General features: G+C 33.1%; 1 protein-coding gene across 1 annotated transcript in view; it reads right to left on the reverse strand.

The window, feature by feature from the left end:
• LOC140439638 (uncharacterized) overlaps window positions 1–27,729 on the reverse strand; it is a 67,864-nt gene that overhangs the window by 22,759 nt on the left and 17,376 nt on the right. The window contains exons 4-5 of the mRNA XM_072529678.1: window positions 18,192–18,295; window positions 1,985–2,171 (exon numbers count right to left, since the gene is read on the reverse strand). Coding sequence (XP_072385779.1) covers window positions 1,985–2,171; window positions 18,192–18,295 — 291 coding nt within the window. The remainder of the gene's footprint in view (window positions 1–1,984; window positions 2,172–18,191; window positions 18,296–27,729) is intronic.

The raw sequence follows: 27,729 nt of genomic DNA on the forward strand, positions 1-27,729 counted from the left end.
ATGTCAAACAAATGTTTTTGACAGTTTATAACAGTAGTTGTATTTTGAGTTTTAAAGTTTATAGTTGTCAGTCAGTTAAACAGTTAAAGTATTGTAAACAAGTTTGAGTTTGAATAAAGTTAATTTCAACAAGTGTATAGAGCGTTTCACGTTAAGAAAATAACATTAGGCTTATGGAGATCAGTGTTGACAAAACTCTCAGGAATGCGGTTTACTAGATTGTCGATATATTTTTCGAATTTCCATTTTCAATTAACGTTTAATTGTAAAGTCAGAATAACAACTGAAGGACCACAAAGCCTTATTATCATTATGTAGTCTCAGAGAAGGAAGTGCTGAGAAGGATGGGTCGAGACAAAAAATTGTTGAGAACGATAAAAGTACGCAAGACTGCATACCTTGGACACATACTAAGAAATAATAAATATAGTCTTCTGCAGGTCATCATGCAGGGTAGAGTCGATGGCAAAAAAGGAATAGGTAGAAAGAGGAAGTCATGGCTGCGAAATATTCGAGACTGGACAAACATGGCTGTAGACGAATTATTCCACGTTGCAAAAGACAGAGAAGCTTTTAAAAATGTGGTCGCCAACCTCCGTTAATGGGGACGGCATAGGAAGAAGAAGTCTCAGAGAACGACATAAAATCGCTGACATACGCACACCGTATTATTTTATGTTGCAATTAGTAATTAGATATATGCATTCCAAGCGGTCCGTTTATTTGCTTTTAAATCTTTAATAGCCGGCAAAGTGCATGATTCAACTAAGCAATATTTTCTACTGATTTCTATGATTCATGGTATATGATATTCTTACCGAAAAACAAATAAACTGTCGTTGCTATAATTAAAATAAGATAAAATAAAATTATCTTTTGTAAATACTATTTAATTAAAATCATTTTCCCTACTTTTCATCTCTTGTTTCGAATGGGCACTTTTGGTCAATTACGTTAAAAAACGTTAATTTAATTCATGTCTGTGAAAACGAAAATACAAATTATACAACCCTGAATCGTGCTTGCGTTCATCGTGGCATCGCTGCGCTTCTACCGTCCATAAGAAATACATGGCCCTATCTCCGCACTGTTATTTTCTTAACGTGGAACGCAGTATAGCAACATAATTATAGTAATATTTACACTTGTCATGTCAACATTGTCAAAAGTTTAATTTTACTTAACATCGATATGCACTGGTTATCTGAGTTGTACTGTGTTATGAAATTAATAAAAACTACAGACAAAATATAAAAAAGAACTAATTCATGAAACGAACAAAACAGTTGAATTCAAAACTTGGGAATAAATATATCAGAAAGGAAATAAAAAATAAAAATCTGGTAGGCTTTTTTATTTTTATTATAGCAATATGTTACTTGTGTATACGTGACAACTTACACTGGGAATAAAAAGGGTTAACACTATGGAAATATAATATTCGAGAAGAAATTTAACTATGACTTTAATGAATATAGTTTTAAAACAGAAATAATCAAAAAATGGTTTCAATATTTGTCAACAACTGATCAGGCATATTATTAGAAGAGGTGTATACTCATTAGTCCATTTTCAAAATAATACAAAAAGTTTAACAATAGGCATCAGTCTCAAAGGATCTTGAAGAGAATATGAGCAAATTATAAAAGAATAATTGAAACCAAACTTGTAATAAATATAATTTGAAACACCAAAAATACCGGTTTCTGTGTTAAACTATCTGATAAATTATATATGTTTTTGGTAAATGATAAATATAGTAAATTTTATGATTTAACTACTATTGATTTAACTTTAACTGGTAAATTATATTCGAGTAATAAAAGTAAATTATTAAATACTTTAGATGCATTTTAAATCCACCATACCCAAAACAACAAACTTGTTAACCATATAAAAACTATGTATCAACTAGTAAGAAAAATGTATTGAATGAATGACAAATTCTTTTTCACCATATTTATTTTAAAACTATGTATTGTACCTTGCAAATATACGGCAGAGAAATATGCGGTGCAATGCCTACACATTCGTGATGATAAAGACACAAACATACTCTGCATTGTAGTGTCGGTATTGTACCAGGTTTACAACGAATTGAACAAGGCTGACAGGGCTTGTCAGGCCCAACTTCACTGCATTCTTCACTTTGATTACCATCTCCTTCGGCACTGTAATATGTTACCATGCAATCAGGGTTTGATATATGTAGGACTTTCAGGATATGGACTACAGGATTGGTTCATATGTTTATGTTGTTTTTAATTTCAAAGCAAGGGGAGCGTTAAACTACTTCCAATACGACCAATCAATTAAAAAAGAGGATAAAAATTTATTTTTTTAAATTATGTATAGTTTATTTTTAAGTATAATTAGTCTATAAAAAGTTTAAAGGCCTCTCAAATATTACTTATATATTATTAAAAATCATTTGGGCATGCATGAACATTAAATGAAACATATATTTTCGTTGACATTTTTTGTAATATTACAAATATTCAAAAATAATATAAATATATTAATTTATTACATTACAACCATCTCATCTAAACACCATTATGTTTACCTACTTCTTGAATTGTTTGTGTGTTATTTCTACTTTTGTTCCTTAATTGAGGTGAATATCCAACTTCAGTATTGCTTAGTGTGTGGTACGCTCACAGATATTGCGTTTTACATGGTTTTGAAAAATAATGAGAATTGTTGTCAGTTATTTATTTCATATTGGACAACAAAGTACCAAGTATTTTGTATCCTATAATGATGTTCCATACGAATTTTGGAATTTTTAAGTTGAATTGTTTCCCTTGTTCTAAGGTGTCACAAAACAGAACGAAGCGAATAAAACCTATATATCAAAATTTCCTTTAAGGATATCAAAATAAATTTCCTAAAATATTATAGTGGCATATTTAATTAGCACCATTACAAGAGTTTTTCTAAAGACCGATCATGTAATTGCAAACTTTTCTAGCATTATGAATACTTACCTTAATTTTCGAAATTTGGGAACATAGTGCATTAATAAGGTATAGAAGCATCAGCATTCCTTTCCTTAATTTGGATTCTTTAGAACTAACTCCTTTAAACACCAAATGGATATCTTTTCATATTTACCACAATGTAGTGGTATTTTCTGTTTATCAGTCATAATTTTTCCAAAAACCAACCTTAACATAAATTAGTGATGCTAATGATGATGCATGTTGAACCAATTGTATTAAATTAATACAAAGGGTTACAATAAAGAAATGCAAATATTAAATACGGAAACTAGAGAACGAAATAGCACGCAGTGCGTTCTCTAAGATGAAAAATGCTTTTTGCTCTATATATTCAAACGTGGAACGATCACAAGCTTGGATATGCACATTTTAAGATCGTATAAGCTATTTCTGTTCCGGATTTGAAACTCTTCTTCGGATAACCTTTAAATATAATGTTGACAAAGACAGTAGAAAATAATCAGTCTCTTCTACTTTCTTATGTGCTGGCCACTCGTAGCCTGAAGTGGTCGATTGAGTCATTCGTTGTACAGAAAAAGAAATCCACTCGAACAAATCAACATTTCTGTCCTTCTGTTATGCCCTCATCCATTGAACCATTTCTATTTCTAAACTCGAGAACCCTAAAGAAGAACTTTCCCACCTTCAAGAGACCATCATCTAGAGTGGTTACTTCACGTCCACAGTCCAAAAGATACCTATCGACAGTTAGTATATCCGCGTGCCTCTAACTCGGATTCCATCCTCCTACGTTTGTCGTCTTCCTCTCGTATATTCTCTCCATCACAGGACCACTTTACGACCACGCAGGAAAATTTCCGAATTACTGCCTGCTTTCAAGACCCACCACCGGCTCCCTCTTCTTGTGGTATATATTCGATCCTCTGTTGAACATTCTATATTGTTTGAAAAAATTTGCAATCTTTCTAAAAAATTATTACTTAAATAGGTAGTAATCCAAAGGCATCCCCAAAATATCAACCATCTAACAGACAGGAACACTGCATGTTATCCCTTCCCAACCTGGAACTTAAGTGTGCACTGTCAGCCAGAACCCGCTAATAGACGCAACACGACGCATCCGAAAGAACACGACAATGGTCGACGATCCCAGTGATCAGTTACCTAAGGGCGGTTATAGAGTGGTTTCAGCTCGTCTCGTACAGACCGATAACTTTACTGAACATTCTCAGTTGTCTTCGAGAGAATCCTCAAGAGATTCAGGTTTACCACGGAAAATAAAACCATCCACACATTCCAACTAGGCTTTCGAGAAGGTCACACTACTACAACTGCGTTGACTGAAATCGTCACTTAACCCACAACCTCAGTGACAAAAAATTCGCCTCAGTAATCTTTTTCGGCATTCAGAAAGTCTTTAACAAAGTCTGGGATGCCGGATTACTGAACTTCGGCTCACCCGTATTTCTCAGACAGCAGCATCAAGGTCAAAGTAAAAAATCACTTCTTAAACAGCATTCATTCCCACTGAAGGAGTACCCCAAGGTTACATTCTTGTACAACCAATACAATGAAACCTTAGACCATTAAAACTTATAGACACGCCTTGTACCGAATCGTTGAAGCAAACACCTTCTGCGCAAGTGACGTCACAATATGGCAAGAACTCAAACGTTAGATTGGATTTTTCGAAAAGCCCTAATAAAATTACCTAATTTTAGATGCATTTTAATAAAACTGCAATATTTTCTAAAAGATAAATTATTTAGCAAAGGAATTAATGAATATTTGTGAATTAAAGTAATTTTGTAAAAGTAAATGTTTAATTTGAAAGTGTACCTACCTCTTCTTGTTTGATAATGAAAAATAAATTTAAAGATAGAAATTTTACTTGTGATGGAAGTTTCATTTTAGGGGAAAAATAATGTATATAAATCTATTTAATGATCACAAAATAAAATAGATTTGTTAACTTACTTTTAAGTCTATTGACATTAATATTGAAGTTCTTACCTTTATTGCAATAATGAAAATAAATTATCTTTATTAGATTTTTATATTATTTCCTTAAGATGTTCTACTAAACATTTTAAGGTATTAACTTTTTTAACGAGCTTTCTATTTTGTTGTTGCAACATTTTGATTTGTTTGTTTTTCTTTTAAAATAATTTGTTTATTACCACTATATTCCTGATCTCTGTTAGATGATTTTTGTTCAACAAAATCACCAAGATAATGTCTTCGCTTTTTCAATGAAGGATCGTTCTAAGGTAGTTTCCTCTAGAATTTCTACTGGAGTCTTTATGGTAGTAGATTCACTCGAAGTTATATTTATATTTTCACTTTTAGAGCCTGTTGTTTTGTCTGAGACAGTTTCTTTTTTTACTGAAAATTTTCTAGTTTTTACTTGCTTAATTAAACTGTTTGGAAAATCGAAAATGCTGGGTACAGCATCTTTTTTGAGTTGTTTTTTTGAACTCCATACGCTAGTAATAAACGAATCCGCCGTGAAATGCTTGGAGCAAATTTTAGAACTATTTGATGGTCTAAAATTTTCACGGTGCATCGCTATAATCAATTTTTTTGCAATGAAAAATCTTTAGGAAATCTAAAACAATTTATTTATTTTATCCTTCAGTTCTCAAAGAATTATAAAATAAAAATTATATAAGGCCCTCATATGCGTCTATTTTAAACACTTTGGATGCTAAATGGGTGCTAAATTTCTGGTAGGTTTTGCAAGTTTAATTTATGAATTTTTTTTACCCATTAAATGATATATCAGACATTATTAAAAAAAATAATGTATTGAAAAAGTTTTAAATTGAAACTTAATACTTATAAAAAGTTTGCAAATACCTATACGCACTTCTAGTTTCTAACGTTCTCTGCCATAAACTGACGTCACGCATATCTGCGCAAAGCAATTTATGTTTGCTTCACTCTTCGAAACGGGGGCTATAGCATACGGCGTGTCTATAAGCTTTAATGGTCTAAGAATGAAACTCAATGTACTTTCATAGAATGTAGCATGAATGTGGAAATATATGCCTGCTTTATTGACTATCTTTGTTAGCTTTGTGACGAATCATCACAGAACTGTATTGGCATTAAATAGCTCAAGTAAGGGTGGTGAGCAACTAGTCGAAGGAGATAGCCATAAGACAAGATAAATATTGTCCCCATTCTCTTTAATCTGTACTCGAAACATCTTCGCAGAGGCTCTTAGAGCTCTATATCGCAGGAATCATAATTAACAGTAACTTAAGAATATATTACGACATGCCAGCAGCCTACTGGAACTACGGAAAAATACACGACGTTGTAGACTGTAGCAAGCGTTATGGCCTATATATGAATATCACCACCACGAAACCTGTGGTTTTCTCCAAATTACAAACATAAACTGTCCTCTGAATACATGAAAGAATCGTTGAACAGGTGTCATCTATCAGATACATGGATGCACTAATAAATCGTAGTTGCAAATGGACGAAGGAGGTCCTATCAAGAATTGAAAAGACTAGAAACACGTTTATCGGAATGAAAAACTTCTTCATCAGGCGGGATCTAGACATTAGACTTCGAATATTGTGCTATTATGTACTCTCAATTCTTCTCTACGGCTGCGAGCCGGAGTCTTAACCTCTTACTAAGTATTATCTGGACCAAAAAAAAACCGAAACCCAAAGACTAAAAAAAGAACAATAACCACCGAAGTTATTAACAGAATGCAGAAGAAAAAGAACCTGGAGTCGACGATCAAAGAGCGTAAAATAAAGTACAACGTTCATGTAATGACGGGAAACACATACAAAATATTTCGGTTGATAATTTAAGGAAAAATTCGGGGAAAAAGTCAACTGAAAAACACGCGATCAAATCAGCGATGTGCTGGTGCTAGTTTTATACAATGTTTTTTAATTCTAATTTCATTGTATTTTCTGATAAAATAATTATAACCATATTTTAGCATATCCTGAAGAAGCGAATAAATTTTGCGAAAGCTTGATAAAAGAACAAAGAGTTTTACTTATCCTGCCCTAATAATGACTGCAACCTCAAAATAAAACTTTAGTTTTTAGTGTTTCCAATAAGTCAGCACCATATGGGAAACTTTTATTTTTAGTTTTATGAAAAAAAGTTATTCTTTATACGAAGTTCTCAATTATCTAAAACCTAGAATACAATCATCAGATATTCATTTTTTCAGTTGTACAGGCGGTTTGTCAAAAAATATGAACTGTTAACTCTTACATAAAATTAATATTTTTTGACAAACCATATTATGAGTGAAAAAATTTAATATCTGATAATTGTATTCTAGATTTTAGATCATTCAGAACTTTTGATAAAGAAAACCTTTTTTCATAAAACTAAAAATAAGTTTCCCGTATTGTGCAGACTTAATTGGGTCATATGGGAACTTTTTTATTTTTAGTTTTATGAAAAAAAGGTTTTCTTTATAAAAAGTTCTGAATGATCTAAAATCTAGAATACAATTATCAGATATTAAATTTTTTCACTCATAATACGGTTTGTCAAAAAATATGAATTTATATAAGAGTTAACAATATACACAATTCTTGTTTTTTGACGAACTGTGTATATGACTGAAAAATTTAATATTTGATTATTGTATTTTAGGACATTTTATAAAGCATAGATTTTTTCCGTAAAACTAAAAATAAAAAAGTTTCCCATATGATGCCGACTTTGGACATCCTGTAATATATATATATATATATATATATATATATATATATATATATATATATATATATATATATATATATATATATTAGCAGCTCTTGATAATAATTGTAAACACAATTGAAAGCTCGAGATAAAATAGTTAACCAATAGCCCTTTTATTGACTCCAACCCATCCATATATATATATATATATATATATATATATATATATATATATATATATATATATATATATATATATAAATGGAAGTATATTTGTTCTACTAAAACTGTAAAATACTGGACGAGTATTCTTAACACATTTATCATTTTATTTGTCTTGTATTAGAGATCGCAGATCTCTAAAAATATTTTTCTAGGACTAATCAAATATGTGTCGTCTTTGATAATCTTTACAATCGATAACCAATATTACATTAATTTTTATTTCATTTTATAATAAACTTGCCCATTGAGAGGCCCATAAACGTAAGCAAAAGCACACTTTCAATATTTTGGAAGTATAATTTTAATCGCAACATTTAAAAATTCTTCATCTTAATAAATGTTTGTAATGTGTAAAGTAATGCTGAAAATGAAATGAGCAAAAATCAAAACTATGATTTTATTGTTAGTTTATTAGAAAAACATTGCTAATTTGGAATGTAAAATAATTAAATCTTTCTGTTGGGAATATTCGTCTATATTTTGTAAAAAGGAATAAAATGTAACGTCGGATCTGTATGCATCTAAAATAGCGGTTTGATAAGCCAGCTGTAACAGATCTGTTTCTGTACAATACTAGAACTTTCTGGTATGTTTGTGTTTCTTGTATACGAAGACCGCGCTTAAAAAGTGAATTTATTTCGTGTTATAGTAATTCAGTGCTTGGTAATAATCGGAATAAAATAAATGGAAATTAAGCATGTTATCAATGGCATTTCTTTTAATAATGACCCTGGTATAATTGAGATTTGAATTTTACAAGAATTTGTGTAGGCGGCCACTATCTGAAGATGTTAAAAACTGATGTATAAGACGTTTATATTTATCGTTACGTCAATGTTTTGCATATAATCATATGCACGATTGGTGCGACAATATCCATGAAGCTTGAGAACCAATGGAACCATTTTCTACTTTCTAAACCTTTCTAAACTTTCTAAACCAGACAATTTCAAAATATGCTTTTTAACGAAGATGACAAAATTAGCTATTTTTTAAATTATAGTTCAGAACCTTTCTGATGTTTAGAAGAAATAGTTCAGGTTCAAGTTCAGAAAAACAGAACGTCACTTTATGTATCCCGTGACGAAAACAGTAGAAAAAATGTACACAGTTTATGTTTTTCCAAATATTGAAAGCCTTTTTTAAATGAATTGGTTCAACAAGACATTTTTTCCTGTTTAGCAACAACACTTCGAATTATTCCTTAAAGCTAATCATTTGAAGTATAAAACCATAGATAGGCGCTCATGGAAATCAGTAGAATGATTTCTTTAAAAGATTATATAAGAAATATTGTAACATTTTTTTTATAATTAAAATAGTAAATGCTTTTTTAATCCCTTTTCCCTTGTTGCTGATACGCCCATGGCCGTATCCGCAGATACATCTGCGGGTGGGCTTCGCTTACCCTTATCAAATTATATTGGAACATACCGACTATCACGGGTTTCTCAAAGTACGGATGGTCGTAAACATTCAAAAGATGCCGAATTAGAATATTTTATGATAGAGCTTTGTTGACTTTCTTCGGTTCCAGGCGGGTACTTTTTGATAATTTGTAAACAGAGTCGTAAAAGCTCATTATAGAATCCTTCTGAAAGAACCTAATTCAAAAGGTTTTATCGCTTCTCACGTTTTCCAACGACAAGAGTCCCGTTACTTACTTACCTTTTCTATATTCGGGTATCTACCTAGAGATGGAAACAGCTTGGCGTTCTTTTAAGCAAGTTGTCATTTTTGAGTGGGGGATATCCCACTTTTTTTCTTGGGAAGCTTGTTAAATTTTTAGAGGACTCTGGACAGAGCAGTCTTCGAGTAAAGACGCTTGCTTATCTTATCGTTCTCTGTGAATTTTTTTTAAGTGTGTATACACTTAAATATTTGAAATATCTTAATCTAATACCATATTAGATTAACTATTGTTATAAGGTACCTTTATTTTAATTAACTTCAGTGCTTGATACTGGTAAAATATAGTGAATCAGTGAAATAGTGCAGCAGTAATCGAGAGGTATTGTAAGTTATCGTAATCATATTACCTTCAATTATCTGGGCGAATAATATTATAATATTACCCAACCCTGGACGAATCTGCGTCCACCATTTCTTCACCTGTAGTTAAGGTGAACTACCGATATATCAATTCAATTAGAAGAACATTTACTATTTTCATATTCAATCAGTTATTAAGAACTCCTCACAAATAATAATTACGAACATTCCATATTCAGAAATAACAGTTATTAATTAAACTAAAAGTGCGGGTTGGTTTCATTTTTATAATACAGAATTCTTGTAATCTTTTGGTATTCTTTTGAATTTAAATTTAATTAATTTTGTTTTATTGGCGACAATTGCTATCCATTTTTTAAATGTACCGTACCCGTTATCTCGAGATAAGCCCATAAACAGCGAAGAGAGATTTCTTTAATCAGCTTTAGTTGATTTTTTTTAAATATTACCAGGCTCTCTTCGCTGATAATTTAATTTGTGCATGATATTATTATATTGTATCTGTTAAGGTATTTTTTGATCATAATACTGTTTATTTCCATATGTATATAACCATTTACAACTTGTATATCGATTTCAAACAGGCGTTTGATGGAGTAGATCGACAAAAGATGTTAAAGCAACTATCTAATGTTAGGGATACCCAATAAGTTGGTTAAACTTATACGAATGACTCTGGAGGGTTCCAAAGCTATGGTGAGAATAGATGGAGATATGACGCAGGCCTTTGATATTGAAAATGGAGTTAGACAAGGGGATGCCTTATCAACAACACTTTTTAATCTAACTTTAGAAGCTGTTGTTAGAAAACTGGATATAAACGGCTGTATTAATACAAGATCTATGCAAATATGCGCATATGCGGATGATGTTGCCATAATAAGCCGCAACAAAAGGGTATTAAGCGAAAAAGTTATAGAACTGAAACGAGAAGCTGATACGTTTGGTCTATATATAAATGAAAGCAAAACAAAATATATGGAGTGCACAAAATCGAATGAACATGAGAATCTGAAGGTAGACAACCATACCTACAAATATGCCTCCACTTTTCCCTACCTAGGCTCAATAATAAATGACAACAACATCAGTCAAGAAATACAAGCACGGATTCTTAGCGGTAATAAGTGCTTTTATGCATACAAAGACTTAATGAAAAGTAAGTTACTGAATCGTGAGTCTAAGCTGAGAATCTACAAAACAGTAATTAGACCAGTGGTCACATATGGATGTGAAACGTGGACCCTCTCAACCACTGATGAAAATCAACTGAGAATATTTGAGCGCAAAATACTAAGGAAGATATTTGGACCAACCCAATGCAGCGATAGTTCGTGGAGAATTAAAATGAACCACGAGCTGGATGAACTAATGCAGAGCGCAGATATTGTCAGATTTGTAAAATCACAAAGACTAAACTGGCTTGGTCACCTAGAAAGAATGCCAGATAATCGAGCTATAAAAGTAGTCCAGAGATGGAAGCCCCAAGGAAACAGAACAAGAGGAAGGCCCCGTAAAAGATGGATAGACGACGTAGAGAGGGATCTTAAAACCATGAACATCAGGCAGTGGCAAAGGAAAGTATCCGACAGGGCAGAATGGAAGAACATTGTTAAGCAGGCCAAGACTCACAAAGGGTTGTAGCGCCATTAGAAGAAGAAGAAGATATAACCATTTATTAATTGATGGTGCATTTTTTTTACTTGAGTTTTAGCCGCCTATATAATTGTGTTCTTGAATATATTGTTTTGTTTTATCCATGAATTTTATTTCTCGACTCCTAATAAGTTTCCTGATAAAATAATACCTCTGAATATTTGCTTATTACATTAAATTATTATTATACCTTCGACCAGGAGAAAGATCAGGCTGATTAAGTTTCGTAGGTAAGTAGGTGGACCTAATATATTTAGTATTTGTTTATGTAGTGTGTTGACAAAATTTATTTAATAATTAACTGATGATATCTTTCCCTGGATTTGGTCTCAGAACCTAAATATCTTTCCTTATCTCTTTTCGTTTTTAAGGTTTCTTAACTTGCCCCTTGAACCCCAAAAAGTTAAGTGGCGCCCTTTTTCTATCTTTTTTTTTTTTATTGTATAATGGCTTTGGCATAGCCAATTAGCCTATTTTTCTATCTTATCTTATCTTTGGTAATTTTACCCATCTATCTTTTTGTTTATTTCTGTATCTTTTATAATATATGTTATCCTGTACTATCTTTACTTATTTCGTCCGTTGGACCCATGCCCGGTTCCAAAAGCATCTCCTCTAAGAAGGTTAGCAACCATCATGGCAATTCGCACTTTCGATACTGCTACTCTAAAGAGGTCCGCAGAAGTGCAGTTAAACCAAGCTCTCAAATTGTTTACCTTTGTATTGACCTTTCTAGCACCATCCAAAAAAGGTTTCTGAGGTTACAATATAATAAAAGTACAAAAAAATTAAACAAAACATTATATATTTAAATGCGGCCAGATTTGATACTCAGGACACCGTGAAAAAACGCTGGAAAAACAATAATAACAAATGTTCAAATGCAGTATCTTCCAATAAAAGACAGAGGATTATTATTTTACATTTTAGACAATGGATGTATCGACGACACATTATTTTTATCAACCAAAAAAGGTGAAGATACGCCTATAGACTACCATGAGGATATGAATTACAATTTTTGAGTCATAGTTAAAAAAACTCTTCTCCAAAAATTGACTAAAAACAGCATAATTATCATGGACAACGCTTCGTATCACTCTCAATTACTCAGAAAACTTGGAACAAACATCAAATTCAAAAATTTTCCATTTGAGGAAGATTTGTATTTTGAATATTCATATAGTAAAAGCAATTGTTATAAGTTGCTTATAGTAAACAATATTAAAAGGAATATGTTGTGGATAACTGTGCTTGCAATAATAGGTATACCGCGATTATACTACCTCCCTATTTTTGTATTCTAAACCCAATTGAGTTAATATGAGCTCAATTAAAAGGAAATATAAATAAAAAACGTAGCTCCAAAATTTTCGTCAGCTGTTCTCTCCGATTTATTATGAAACTGTAAGACCCCAGAATTGATCACACATGTTCTTTTGCAATGAAGCTTAAGTTAGATCATATGTCAACACTGTTTAACTTAGTTATATGCAGTAGTACAGTTAGAAAAGTTATGGAACTATAGATGGGATTAAAACCTCTAAATACCATACCATCCAGTTTGATACCATACGCTACAACAAACTGACTATGTTAGAGTTCACTCGTTTTATACTCATCCGACAAGTCGGTTGAGTATTCAACCAACTTATTTAGAAACGGTCTTTAGGTCATACCTCGGAGTCACCTTGGCTCGCTGGTGACTACTACCAACAAAATAGGCGAAGAAATTAAAAGAAAAACCTTACAAATAGGGCATACTATGGACTCCAACAACAATTCCAGTCAAGAAAAACCCATTGAAGAAATAATTATTATTATATACAAAACCCTGCTGAGGCTGGTCGTCACATATCGGGCAGAAACATAGACTCTAACGCACAAGGATGGAAGACTTTTATGAATATTCGAGCGTAAAATATTCCGCAAAATATTTGGAGCTACAAATGGTCACAGACAATGGCGTAAAAGATATAACTTTAGCGACTCAGATGGGCTGGACACATAATACGAATGTCAGACAACACGATGGATAAAAAGCTAACCATACAAATACCTGTAGGAAAAGAACGACCGCGAATTAGGTGGTTGGATGGAGTTGGGGTTGAGACCAACTTAGGGGTATTAAAAATCCCAAGATGGCAACAGATCGCCAGAAACAGAACAGACTGGCGACGAATCTTGGAGCAGTCCAGGATCCACAAAGGATTGTGGTCAAGTATGATGATGATGACTCTACATGTGAATGGTTCTATGGACAACGTGTGTACCACGATTTATTCGGTAATATTGAATAGTGTAAAAAACGTGGAGTATATTGCCATATGAACAAGGCATTATTGGGTAAGATCGAATACAGTAAAAATATGCAATATATTGTCATGTGAACAAGACATAAATTGGTATATTTTGTATCGATAACAGACGAGAAGCGGTCGATTTTTTGCTGCTGATATTACTTTTTTTTAATTTTTTTAAGGTCAGCATATATCTTGGAAGATGTCATTATTGGCAGATGTTATCGTTACTCGTTCTTTATTCATATAATCTGTACCATTTGCTATTTAAGCTATTTGCGATATTTGCACAATTTAAACAATATATCTATGGACAGCCAAAACCTGTGACATTAATTAGAATTAGTAAGTGTGATTTACCAAATTATGACAAACATACTATTTCACATTATAAAACTATTTTCGTACTTAAAAGGTATAAAATATTACCAGAGTGGAAAAACATGTTTTTAATGAGACACGCTACATATTATGTATTATTTCAAATTTAGATTAAGCTCATTTTGGCCATACTCACAATATAAAGTTTTAATACATTATACAGGCATGTCACGTTATGGCCAAATGTACACAAAAATCATTCTGATTTCAATGTCCTGTATACCATATACAGAAAAACCTGACATGGGAACAAACTTTAAATGGGAAACCTTGTATATTTGTTTTTTAGAATGACAATACACTTAATGTTCTTTCAATTTTATTAAACATTTCGTATATCTAAAATTATCGATTACCAGATTAAAGAAAGGAAACAGTACACAGAAAGCAATCCGGAAATACTACAAGAAGGGATTTGAAGATGATAACAATACCATATGTAAAGGAATTATAAACCAATACATTGAGAGCTATTCTGTACAAAACTAGAACAAACAACACAGGAGAGATCAAAGAACTGCATCTATAAAATACCTTTTGAATGCAACAATATGAAATAAACATGACTCCAAAAAGAAAATAATCAAATAAGTCGACTTCATCTAACTTAAATAAACATGTTTAGCAAACCCATCAACAGAAGAGACACATCATATACATTTAACTACATAAACACACAAAAATCAGAATTTGATATTAATCCGAGGGTAGAGAACTCAGAATAGGTATATTCAGAATACATAACCCAAGAGGGTACTCAGAATTTCAATTTGAAACGTGGCTATTTTCCTACAAGATTCAGGTCCAGTAAGTTACCTGTCAAATTGCCTGAAACAAAGCGCCAATTAATAAACTACTACAGGTTAAAATAACTCCTTAAACTTTTTGAAAATGATTTCCAAATTGAAGGTCGAAATGTCAAAACAAATGTACAATAAATTTATATTTAAATGGGAATAAGCCACAATTAAAGGTTAAAATACGTTTATTAATAAACGTATTTTAACCTTTAATTGTGGCTTATTCCCATTTAAATATAAATTAATTTAAAATGCCACAAGAAAATAGCTTCAGAACAATATAAATGTACAATAATTTTTATTAGAATAAATTTTGGTTTAATCCCATATAAATACAATATTTATGTAAATTGATTAATTCCTGAGACACTTCCAATCCCATAATAGAAATATTTTTTCTTCACTTTTCAATTATAACCATCATGTTATCAGGTCATGGCCCAAATGCTATACAATTTAATTAACTGGACTTCTGAAGCTTCTGTGATGTTAAATAGATGTTTTTAAGGTTGTAACAAATTAGTTATTAAATTAATTAATGTTGCAATGTTCAAAACGTCCACAACATCTCTATGGCATTATCCGATCTCTTCTTTCATTTGATTCTTCGAATTTAGATTTTTCAACATCTCCAAATCAATACTCTGCAATGCAGCTCGTGTTCCATATTTGCGCTGTTGAAGGTATTTGGTATACAAGGTTTTTCAGATAAACTACATGATGAAGTCAATTTTATTTAATCCTGGTTAAATAAAGGAGCTGGCCATTGAAAGGACCTTCCTCTTCCCACCCATCTGCCAGAAAACTAGGTGTTAAAATTATTATGAATTAATATAATATGATGTATCCGGCCGCTGTAGCGTAAAAATTACATTCTTTGCCGAATTGAGAGGAACCTTTGCCAATGGCAAGTAATGGTAAATGATTTTATAAAATATCTAAATAAACATGAACATTCACTGGGAATTGATAAATGTAGTCCAATTACATGATCTCCAACTATACCACCGTAAGTATTCATATACCACCTCTTTTGACCAAAAGTGATACGAAATACGGATTAGACGTTGAATAATGAAAATGTCTAGTTCATAATTCCATTTTTATGAAACGTAGCTTCGTCCCCAAAAAGAACAAAATCAAAAAAATCTACCTGATTTTATATTTGTTGTGCGAACCTGTCACTGATATCATGGTGGCGCGAAATTTCACATGTACTGACATGTTGATTATGGGCTGGATTATAGACAACTTCCACACATTAGCACACTAGATTTATTTTCTCGGTAATAATTATTGTTCTTTCCTTAAGTTTTTTTTGAAGTTATACTTCTATACGCGCGCTCCACCTGGGAAATTTGTATGGGAGTGAATCTGTGAAACCATTACATATGTAAGATAATGAGTAAGAGAGAAACAGAAGATATATTTTCTCTCTCTTCCTCTCTCGAATATAAAAATGTTCCTTTTGTATATATAATTTAATATTATATATAATATATAAAGATAGATATACATATAATATTATACATATAATAAAATATTTATTAATATTATTATTTATGTGATATGTTTTGTATTATTTATTAAATGTTCATAATTATATTATTCTTTTGTATTTCAAAATAATAATCTCAATAAATCACTGTATGATCCAGAACTGTCAATTTTGAAATACATTTGTATTATGTCCTCGGTAGTGTAGTAGTCAATATCCCCGCCCGTCACGTGGAAGACCGGAAGACCAGTCGGGTAGGACTTTTTTATTAATATTATTACATTATTGTCATTTTTAAATACTTATGGATATTGCATTTTAATTTGTGTTGTATTATTATAAATGGAATTATGTTGCACTGTATTGTAGTGTATTTTTTTATGTATATTATTGTCATTTTTAAATACTTATGAATATTGCAGTTTAATTTGTATTGTATTATTATATTAATAACAAAATAAACAATGAATTTTACTGCAGAGTATGTGTAAAAAAATTTTGCATTCAACTCCTTTCATACATATATGAAAATAAAAATATACATTTTCATCAAAATATTGATTCAATCCTTCATTGTTAGTAAGTTGTTATTAATTCTGTTTCTCTTTCTGCTATGTCTTACCTATAGAATTACATATGTAATGATTGTGCAGATTGACTCCCAAATAAATTTGTAACGGCGAATGCGTGTATAGAAGTGTAACTTCCACCGGCAGTCCCACTGGACTGCCACACCCGTTTTTTTTTTCATAAACTACTGAATCCGTACGGGTAAAACGATCTACTAACCTTTCCAACGTTATTTTCACGAGTTGTCTCTTGTGCAGGATATTTCTCTTGGCAAATTCTCTGTTATAAACAATTTTTAATATATTCTTCCAGTAACCCTTTCACAACTATTAATTCATCAACAGGAAAGTTCATTTGATGAATCAGTATAAAGTGTTTCCAAGTTAATGAGCAGTGCAGAAATTCCATGCAGTTTTTAAACTGACTAGTTAATAATATTATTATTTAAGACTGTGTTTCTGTCATATGACGATTTTGACTTTTGAAATACCCCGTATAATGTATTAAAACCATATTATGCAAGTATGGAAGAAATGAGCTTAATTTAAATTTAAAATATTATGTACGGTCTCCCACTTAAAAAAAATGTGTTTGGTTCAACCCTAGCAGTAGATTACACCATGTAGAGACGAAAATAAATTGATAATTTGAATTATAAAGTTGCTCATAATTTTTGTAAATAAGTTTTTTTTTAACAGATATATCTTATTTCGACGCAATATTACCGCACCTGTAGATTGTGAAAGTATAAAATAAAAAACTGTGGACTGATTTTAAACCATACTGCTTTAGTTTTAATAAATCACATGAAAAAAAAATCAACAAGTAACTCAAATTCTACTTTTGGAAAAGATATTGCTTTATGACTACTTACAGAAAATCTAGTTGTCATTCAATAAAGAAATCGATAGTTTTAATTACTGCTCAATTATAATAATTGGACATTCAAATTTCAGCATTACCAATTTTTTGCAATTCAATGAAAAATACATATATTTTATTTTTTGATTTGTCTTCAGAGAAAAAATTAACATATTAGGCGCATATATATATATATTTCGGTGAATTAAAAGAAAACACTTACCTTTCCCTTCTGCTCCTTTTCGCTACTGTTACTATCGGTGACGGTTCCTCTATTTCCTTCTTTTTTGCGGGTTTCTCAGGAGTTTTTTTCATTTCTTTCTTTACCTAATAAAATAACGATTTACTTGACAGATTTCGTTTTGGCAATTTATAATATGACAGATATAATTCAATTATTTTAAATTTCAGATGACGTCACGTCTATATAATCGACAATTTTGTCGTATAGGAGTTAAATATAAATAATCTTAGACCATGGCGGATCTGTGGAAAAACGACATTTGGATGTGAGGTGGCATTTTGATTTTTGCAGAAATTTACTTTATCTTCCCTCTCAAATAGGTCGGGACTATTAATAAAAAAATTAAAATATTTAAAAGTTACCGAAAATATCTGATAATTGAATTTTCTATGATGATATGACTGGTTTAATATTTTAATTTATTACCCTTGCTGCAAAATGGCAATAAATACAAAAAAGGGTGTGGAAACAATCCTTTTCTTATTCAATATTATTCAGCCATTACGATCGCGCTTAGGATCTTCATAATTCGCCTAGAAATTCTTTATAATATATTAAAACAGTCCACCAAATTTCATTAAAACCGATTTAATAGATTTCGCATAATAATTTTGCAATTTATTTTTTTTAATTGAGATTCCTTAAAATCTTGTACAAGAAAAAATAGACCATATAGAAGTTTGGCAACTTTTTACGTATAAAAAGCACCACACCAATCTAACTTACTTTATAGAAATGAAATCGGATTATTTGGGCGGCCTCAAAAATGTTTTAGAATTGAAGAGCTTAATGTGAAACAATGACAAGCCACACATGAGTTCAAAAAGAGTTAGTGTTATGATCGGTTAAAGTAATAGTATAACAAGCCACTAAAAAATTATTTCAGCCCGTCGTTAATAGATGACGCGACAAACCTATGGTAACAGTGTTGCATAGATCTAGTTTGTCTTAGTATCTACTCGACATAATGACAAGCCACATCAAAATGGCGAACATGGGCGAAAGCGAATCAGATATTTCTGTGAGTTCTGACGATTCTAGTAAGACAAATACTGAAGTTCAATCGACATTCGATGACAGTAACCGTGATCCTGACTATGTACAATCTAGAAGTGACTTAAGTGATGAAAATACAGAGGTACGTAATTTTTTTGTTAAATGTGGCTTGTCACATTATTACCATTAAAGATTAAAGTATGATTGTTGTGGCTTGTGACATGGCTTGTTATATTATTGCATTTTGTTGTCGGATAATGAACAAGATCTGTCAAGAAAAAGGACAAAACCAAACACACCCGACAAAACTCCAACAAGTCGATGGAGACAAAGCAATGAACACTGTTATTCAAGATCAAAAAGAAAAATTCGACGAAATTTAGGGCAACCATATGTAAGCGACAAAACGAAAAAAAATGTGCCTGGTCGAGAATTGGGACCGCCTTGCAGTTGCACTAAGAAGTGTAGGGAAAAGCTTCAGGGCCACGAGAGCAATATTTTTAACGAATTCTGGAACCTCGGTTCATGGGAGTTACAAAATAGCTACTTATTCGGATGTATAGATATTGTTAAGAAGAAAAGGTCCTACCGACAGAAGAAAAAACATCAAGAATCGCATAGAAAGAGCAATGCAGTCTACTATTTTAATGTTAATGGTGAAACTACACGTGTCTGTAAAACAGAATTTTTAAATATCCACGGACTTCAAGCTTCTAAGGGCAAAGTAAATAACATTGTTCACAAGAAGATAGAAGGAACTCTAGTGCCAGTAAGAGACAACAGAGGAAAGCATACAAACCGTGTGAACAAAATATCTGATTCTGAAATACTAAGTGTTAAAAACCACATACATTCGATTCCAAAGTATCAAAGTCCCTACAGTCGACACAAGAACATAAATAAAGTTTATCTGGATCATAACATGAGTATAGCCAGTCTCTATTTGGATCGATATGTCCCTTGGTGTACAGAAATGGGAATTGAACCAGTAGGAGCATACTTACCGTAAAATATTTTGTACCGAGTATAATATTGGATTCAAGCTGCCAAAATCAGATACTTGCAAGACATGCGACGAAATTAATATCCAGAGTCAGCAAAATCAGAAAAAAATGATTATAGCGAATTAACAAGACTTAACTTGCACAAGTGTAAGGCTCAGGCAATGCAACAACTACTGAAGAGCGAAACAGCCCAGTCCAAAATTGATAACAGGACATGTGTTATATCGTTTGACTTGCAGCAAGCGTTACCGATTCCCAAATTAACCACTGGTCCTGCATTTTATTGCAGGAAAATCTGGATGTATAATCTAGGAATCCATGATTGTACGGGAGACGCTGGTCATATGTTTGTCTGGACGGAAAACATTGCAAAAAGAGGAAGTGATGAAATTGCATCAATACTCAAAAAATTTCTAAGATCAAAGATAGGTGAAGTAGAGCATCTCGTTTTCTTCACGGATAATTGTCCCGGGCAAAACAAAAACTGGCTTTTAATGTCTTTATGGTTCCAGCTAGTGAAGGAACAAAAGTTTAAGTCTATTACACACCATTTTTTAGTCAGCGGACACACTCACCTTCCCTCCGACAGGGATTTTGCTCTTATAGAAAAACGACATAGAAAGTATGCTCCGCTTGTGTACTCTCCTGAGGAATGGCAAAAAATTATAAAAGAATCTAATAAAAAGAAGCCCTTCAACTTAACTGTTATGAAGCAGGAAGATTTCCTCAATGTACAACCACTCTTAGAGAACATTAAAAAGAGTACTCGCACTGATGACCAGCAATCTTTGGATTTTTTCAATGTTTTTTCCTTTTTGTTCAGGAGTGATAACAGACAAGCATTTTACGTTAAACATTCTGTGAATGGTACCTACAACCCCGTTAGTGTTGTCAAGAAGGGACGTCCTAATGTGCTTACTGTATCTGCTTTAAAACAGAAGTATATTGAGCCCATTCGGATTGCAAAAAAGAAACTCGAAAATGTAAGATCATTATTACCCTACATACCTTCAGTGTATCATCCATTCTACAAGAGTTTACAAGAGGATGTCAGCCCTGATGTTGCTGATGAGGTCGCCGAGTTTGTTGATTAAATAAGATTTTGGGTACTTATCATTAATGTAATAATGTAACAAGCCACATTTTTTTAAATAAAGACTGTTTTTATCTCAACTTTGGAGTAATTTTATTAATATTGTTATAAATATAGTTCCATAGCGCAACATGCACCCACATATCTAAATTAAAACAACAAAAGTTGTTCCTGGATTTTATAATATTATTTTTAACATTCAAAGTCAAATATCTCACTTTTGCCTTTTTGAGGCTTGTCATTGTTTCACATTAAGCTCTTCAATTATAAAAAAAATTGGGCTTATAAACAAATATAATAGCTCGGTAGCTATGAGCTATTCAGGAGCTGGAAAAGACTCGGTAAGACGCTTCTTTTAAAAGAAATAAAAATGAATTACGAGCAGTTATTCCTAAGATACAGCCGATCAAAAGCCGGCATTTGCGACAAAATTATAAACAATATAATAATTAATCTTTGAACCATTACCTTTTTCTTTCGGAGTTCTTTCGCGATACAAATTTTCATATCTGCAAGATATTCATAACATATATTATAATAATAAAAACGATCGGTATTGCGTGTGAAAAATACCAAACAATTGAAAAAAAATTGAATTTCAAAGTTCAAAATCGGTATAGGTAAAAAAATGTATTTTCTCGGCTTCCAATCGAGCAATTTTCTGTTTTTTTAAAAGCTGTATAATTATAATCCAATTAATTTTTTTTATGATACATTAACTCGTTCATGTCATAGCCGATTACCAATGTGATAACTCAAAGCCGTAATTTTTTTTTTTTGTAACAGGTAAATTTGTGTGTTATTGATCAACAAATATATATAAACAATATATTTTATGAATTTTTATTGTTTTTAAACATGTACCACCGGTGGTACCCGTTAAGTTTGTTGCTCAAGGACATCATGCACCACCGGTGGCCACGATGTGTAACGTCAGTTTATTGCTAATTATCTCTTTATTGTTTCAGATAATTAACAATGTTAAACAGAACAGCTAAGATTTTAGAAGTTACCGCACGCATCAGATCCGTCAGGGCCATCATGTTCTACCAGTGATACGTCCAAGAAACTATTCAGTAGAATTATTTTCATCAGGTGATGAAAGCGGCCCATATGCAGATTCTGAATCTTCTTAGCAGCCTTCATACTAACAAGAAAGTAACGACGATAATTCTTCAGAATATGAGCAGTCTGGCAATGACAATAATCAAGTTGCTGGAACCACAGTAAACCTCACGGAACTGCAACAAATCCTATAACGACCGATGATAGTTGGGGGCCATGCGAAAATTTTCAGTTTACTTTAAAAGTGGCTGTCAACTCAATCCAAATGACTTTTGCGACCCTTACAAAATCGATCGCCAGTTTATCGACAACAACGTGCTTGAACTAATAGTGAGAGAAACAAAGATATGAGGACAGTACATTAGAAGTCACGAAATTCCTCGCAGGTTGAAGTACGTAAATGGACTGACACCAACATAAGAGAAATTCGCATTTTTTGGTATTCTCTTAGTTATGGGAATAAATCATCTCCCTAAAATGTGCCTCTATTGGTCCCGAAATCCAATGTACAAAAATGACTTTATTTCCAAAAGCATGAATCGTGCCAAGTTTTCAAAAGCCAGATAGATTAGCAAAGGTGAGAAATATGTTACATCATATAAAGAGAAACTTTCAAGAGGCTTTCACACCAGGAAAAACAGTCGTTATTGACGAAACTATGGTACCATGGAGGGGTCGATTGGTTTTTCGCAAGTACCTACCAGCCAAGTCCCACACATATGGTATCAAAGTCTACAAGCTTTGCACACCTGACCCGTATGCTTAGAACTTTAGTATCTACTGTGGTAAAAACGAAGACGTAAGTGACCATGGACATACTTTTGATATCAGTCAATTTGATGGAAGATTTACGGAATAATGGTAGTGTTATACACTGACAATTTTTATACCAGCGTAAATTTAGCAGAACACCTTCTACAAAATAATGTTTATTTGTGTGAGACTTTGCGATCCAATAGGAAAGGGAATCCGAAAGATGTTTGCAATAAAAAACGGTGAAATAGAGGTGAAGTTTTTGCAATGGAAGACGCTAAGGGTGTGCGTATTTACAAATGGTTAGATAAAAGACTGGTTATAATGCTCAGTACTTTACCTGCATTGATAACTACGGGAAGGACGAACAGAAAGGGTGAAGATATTACGAAACCACAATGTATAATAGATTACAACAGCGCCAAAAAAGGTGTACATATATCCGACCAAATGTCTGCATACTACACTTGCCTGAGAAAAACGATTAAGTGGTATAAGAAGGCTGTGTTTGAAATCATTTTAGGAACCGCTGATGTCAATTCGTGGGTAATTTATCAAAATGTAAAAAATATTGATATTGTATTGAGAAGACGATGTAGAAGAAATAGAGGATGAACAGGACGTACCAGTACCAAGACGAAGCGTAAAATCGACCCATAAAATAAAAAACTTGAGGGTTACGCTAGAAAAAATAGAAAACGGTGTACCTCCTGTTACGAAAAATTGAAATCAGAAAGAGGAATAAAGGAAGCAAGAGCCAAAACTAAGAGAGTAATGACCTACTGCGGTGATTATGACCTTAAACCGCCAATGTGTTTAGCATGTTTTAACGAAAAACATTTCTAAATCCTTACTTTTTATATTACATTACACTAAAATTTGATTTGAATTAATATTAACGATTTTCGCTTTTTTTTACTTTTAATAATGTAGCGTGTTTCAATAAAACGAGCGGTTCGAATTTATATACATATATTTATTTATAAGTTTACAGCACGAATATATCTTATCAACTCCACTAAGATCGTTACATATATATGCCAAAAGTATTATTCTAGAATAATCTAAAGTAGTCCCACCTCTAATTTGCCTACGTGACGGGTTCTCTCTCGCACTCGCCGGAAAGTTCTAGTCGTTTTCGAGATGCAACCGTTACACGAGCCACGCCGAATGCATGTTCGTAACACTGCTCCCCTCTTAAATCTGAGCGTCCCGATCAGCAACTATATTGTAGGCCCAGGATGCCGGAACCTACAGGACTCTCCAGCTCTGCATGAACCCCTCAGAAAGAAATAACAGTCTACTGTCTTTGAAGGACACGATATCTTCGGATTATTGCAACACACAGTAATTTTTACGGCGGTTTTCCTGCTGACAATTTTCCAATCCAGATTATCTAGTGCATGGCCTATCTTGGGTAATGCCAAATTCTTGATGTCGTAATTGCAGACGATTTTCTTCAAATTAGTTAGAGCACGCCATATATCCTGGTAGGTTGCCCTGCCTGTATACGACTTCCTGGTCACCATATACAGCAAAGATCGAGGACCATCTTCTAATCTCAGTACTTTCCCAACTTTAGGCTGCTGATTTTTTAACTCGTCCAAACGACCGAACTTCTTATAAAATACGGATGAGATTCCTTTAGTCGTCTCAAGATCTTGGGCAACACTGTGGGCCAGAGAGACGTTATGCGGAACACTCGGAACACTAAAAAGATCCTGCTGAACTTCTGTGGTCACGCCGAATCTAGCACACATTCTCTCTGCGTAATTTGACATAAATTCATTAAAGCTTGGTCGCCGATCTCATGTTGAAGGGTTCGGGCTTCTTCTGTTTTATTTGAGCCAGCATAAGGTGCAAGACGATTTATGTGAACCACTTTTGGTTTATCTTTGGACAACTTCTTAATTCGGTATATTACGTCATTTATTCTCTTTTTAATTTCATATCGACCCTCCCATTGTCTTTGCAGTTTAGGAGACAAATCACGACGACGTTGTGGATTATAAAGCCAAACAAGATCACCTACTTCATAGCTTTCATTCTTGCATCGAGAATCATATTGATCTTTCATTCTGTCACTGGCTAACTGGATGTGTTGTCGGGCAAGTTCATGAATGCTGTCCATTCTTAACTTCATTTGGTCGACATAATCTTCGCTTGCAACATGTTCTTCGGAAGGTGTGCAGCCAAACTCTAGGTCGCAGAGCAAACGAACTTCACGACCTAACATCAGGCAGGTTGGAGTCTGGCCTCTAGTTTCATTCACGGCCGAGCGGTAGGCTATTAGGAATAAATGAATGTGCTGGTCCCAATCTCTTTGATGTTCTGATACAACTTTGGACAGGTGTTTACCCATCGTTCGGTTCATCCTCTCGACCATTCCATCTGATTGAGGATGCAGGAGTGTCGTTCTGGTCTTATTGACACCAATCAATTTACAAACGTTTTGGAAAAGGGTTGACTCGAAGTTTCGCCCTTGGTCGGAGTGGATCTCCAAGGGAACACCAAATCGGCTAAAGAATTCTTTAACAAGTACCTCTGCAACGGTAGCAGCCTCTTGATTTGGTATCGCATAGGCCTCAGTCCATTTCGTAAAATAATCCATGGCTACCAGGATATATTTATTTCCATGATTTGTCTCTGGAAGTGGACCTGCAATGTCGATTGCTACTCGTTGCATAGGACTACCAACATTGTACTGTTTCATGGGTGGCCTCTTTTTACCAACTGGACCATTACTGGTTGCACACAGTTCACACTTTTGCACCACCTTCTTACATCATCTTTACAGTTCACTCAATAGAACTGTTCTCGAACCTTTTGCAGAGTCTTCATGATACCAAAGTGTCCACCCGATGCACCGTCATGCAACTGACGCAATACTTCTGACACTTTACTTTTAGGTACAATCAACTGAAGCTTAGATTCTGTACGGTCATCGTTCTCAAAGGTTCTGTACAGATCATCTTTTAGCACTAGGCAATTCCATTGACTCCAGTAACACTTGACTTCGGGACTACAGGCACTAATGTCTCGGCAAGAAGGTCTTTCACTTCGACGCATCCAATCCAATACTCTTTTTATACATGGATCATCTTCTTGAACGTCTTGTAGCTGTTGAGGCTGCCATTAATCATTAATGACGGTGGTTCGTCTCACGGGGCAAAGTCGTTCTTCTTATTTAGGACAGTGATTACAATTTGCACTGCACGACCGTCTCGAAAGGGCATCAGCATTTAAATGAACTCTTCCAGCCCTGTGTTCGATCTCGTAATCATATTCTTGTAATAGTTCTAACCATCTTGCCCTCTGGATTACTGAATTGTAGAAGAAGAAACTTTTGTGGTAGCACTTTTGTATTGGTTATCATGCTCTCTAACTCTTTGATCTTCTCTTCTACTTTATCGAATGTTTTAGAAACTTCGTCGAATTTCTTATTGTTCTGAATACATACTTCGTCGAATCTTCTAGAAACATTTTCGAGTTTCTCGTCGTTTTGTCTAGCTACTTCTTTAATAATTTGAGATGTTTCATCGAATCTTCTGGAAACATTCTCGAATTTATCATCATTTTTTTTTAGAAGATTCTTCAATCATTTGCGAGACATTTTCAAATTTCTTATCATTTTTTCTAGAACTCTCTTCGATCTTAATTAAAACTTCTTCTTCTGCTGATTGAAAATAGAATGTCTCTGGGTCATCTCCATTCTTGTTAAGAACATTCTTCACTCGTTCTTGGAGGATCTTCTTGGATCCGCTGCAGTCTTCATCGCGTTCTTCTAGTTGCTCACGCAACTGTTTTACTGAAAGTTGTACTAGCAGCATCTTTGATCAGGCATACACGTATTTTTTTAAATATTCTTTTTTTTTACAAATATCACTACCGAACTACGCGGCTGTTCCCGACGAACAACACTTTTCAAAAGTTCAAAAGTCTTTTTTTTTTATTTAGCAATCACTCCTGAATTTATTTCTAAATCTCACACCGTAACACCAATTGTAGCGTGTTTCAATAAAACGAGCGGTTCTAATTTATATACATATATTTATTTATAAGTTTACAGCACGAATATATCTTATCAACTCCACTAACTCATACCATCGTTACATATATATACCAAAAGTATTATTCTAGAATAATCTAAAGTAGTCCCACCTCTAATTCGCCTACGTGATGGATTGTTCTCTCTCGCACTCGCCGGAAAGTTCTAGTCGTTTTCGAGATGCAACCGTTACACGGGCCATGCCGAATGCATGTACGTAACAATAAGTTCTATTAATTTTAATTTTTTGTTGTTTTCGAAGCGTGAATAAGTTGCAATAGGTTTATTTTTTGTTCTTCTAAGTTTGTATATGTTAGGTTTTAGTTGTTTTTATGTTATGTATCAAAACATAAAATAAAATTGTAAATATTCCTAAACTCAAATGTTTTAGTTGTTCCTTCAAAATAATGCGATAATAATAAATACAAAAATGATCCGATCTAGAAACAAATCTACCACGGGTCATGTATCACATTTACATACAGCCGTAACTTGTATTCTACGGTTTCTACACAGCCGTAGCGTTTTCAAATACGACTAAATGTAAAATACATTGTG

The sequence above is a fragment of the Diabrotica undecimpunctata genome, chromosome 4 (genome assembly GCF_040954645.1).
Source record: "Diabrotica undecimpunctata isolate CICGRU chromosome 4, icDiaUnde3, whole genome shotgun sequence".
NCBI lineage: Eukaryota > Metazoa > Arthropoda > Insecta > Coleoptera > Chrysomelidae > Diabrotica > Diabrotica undecimpunctata.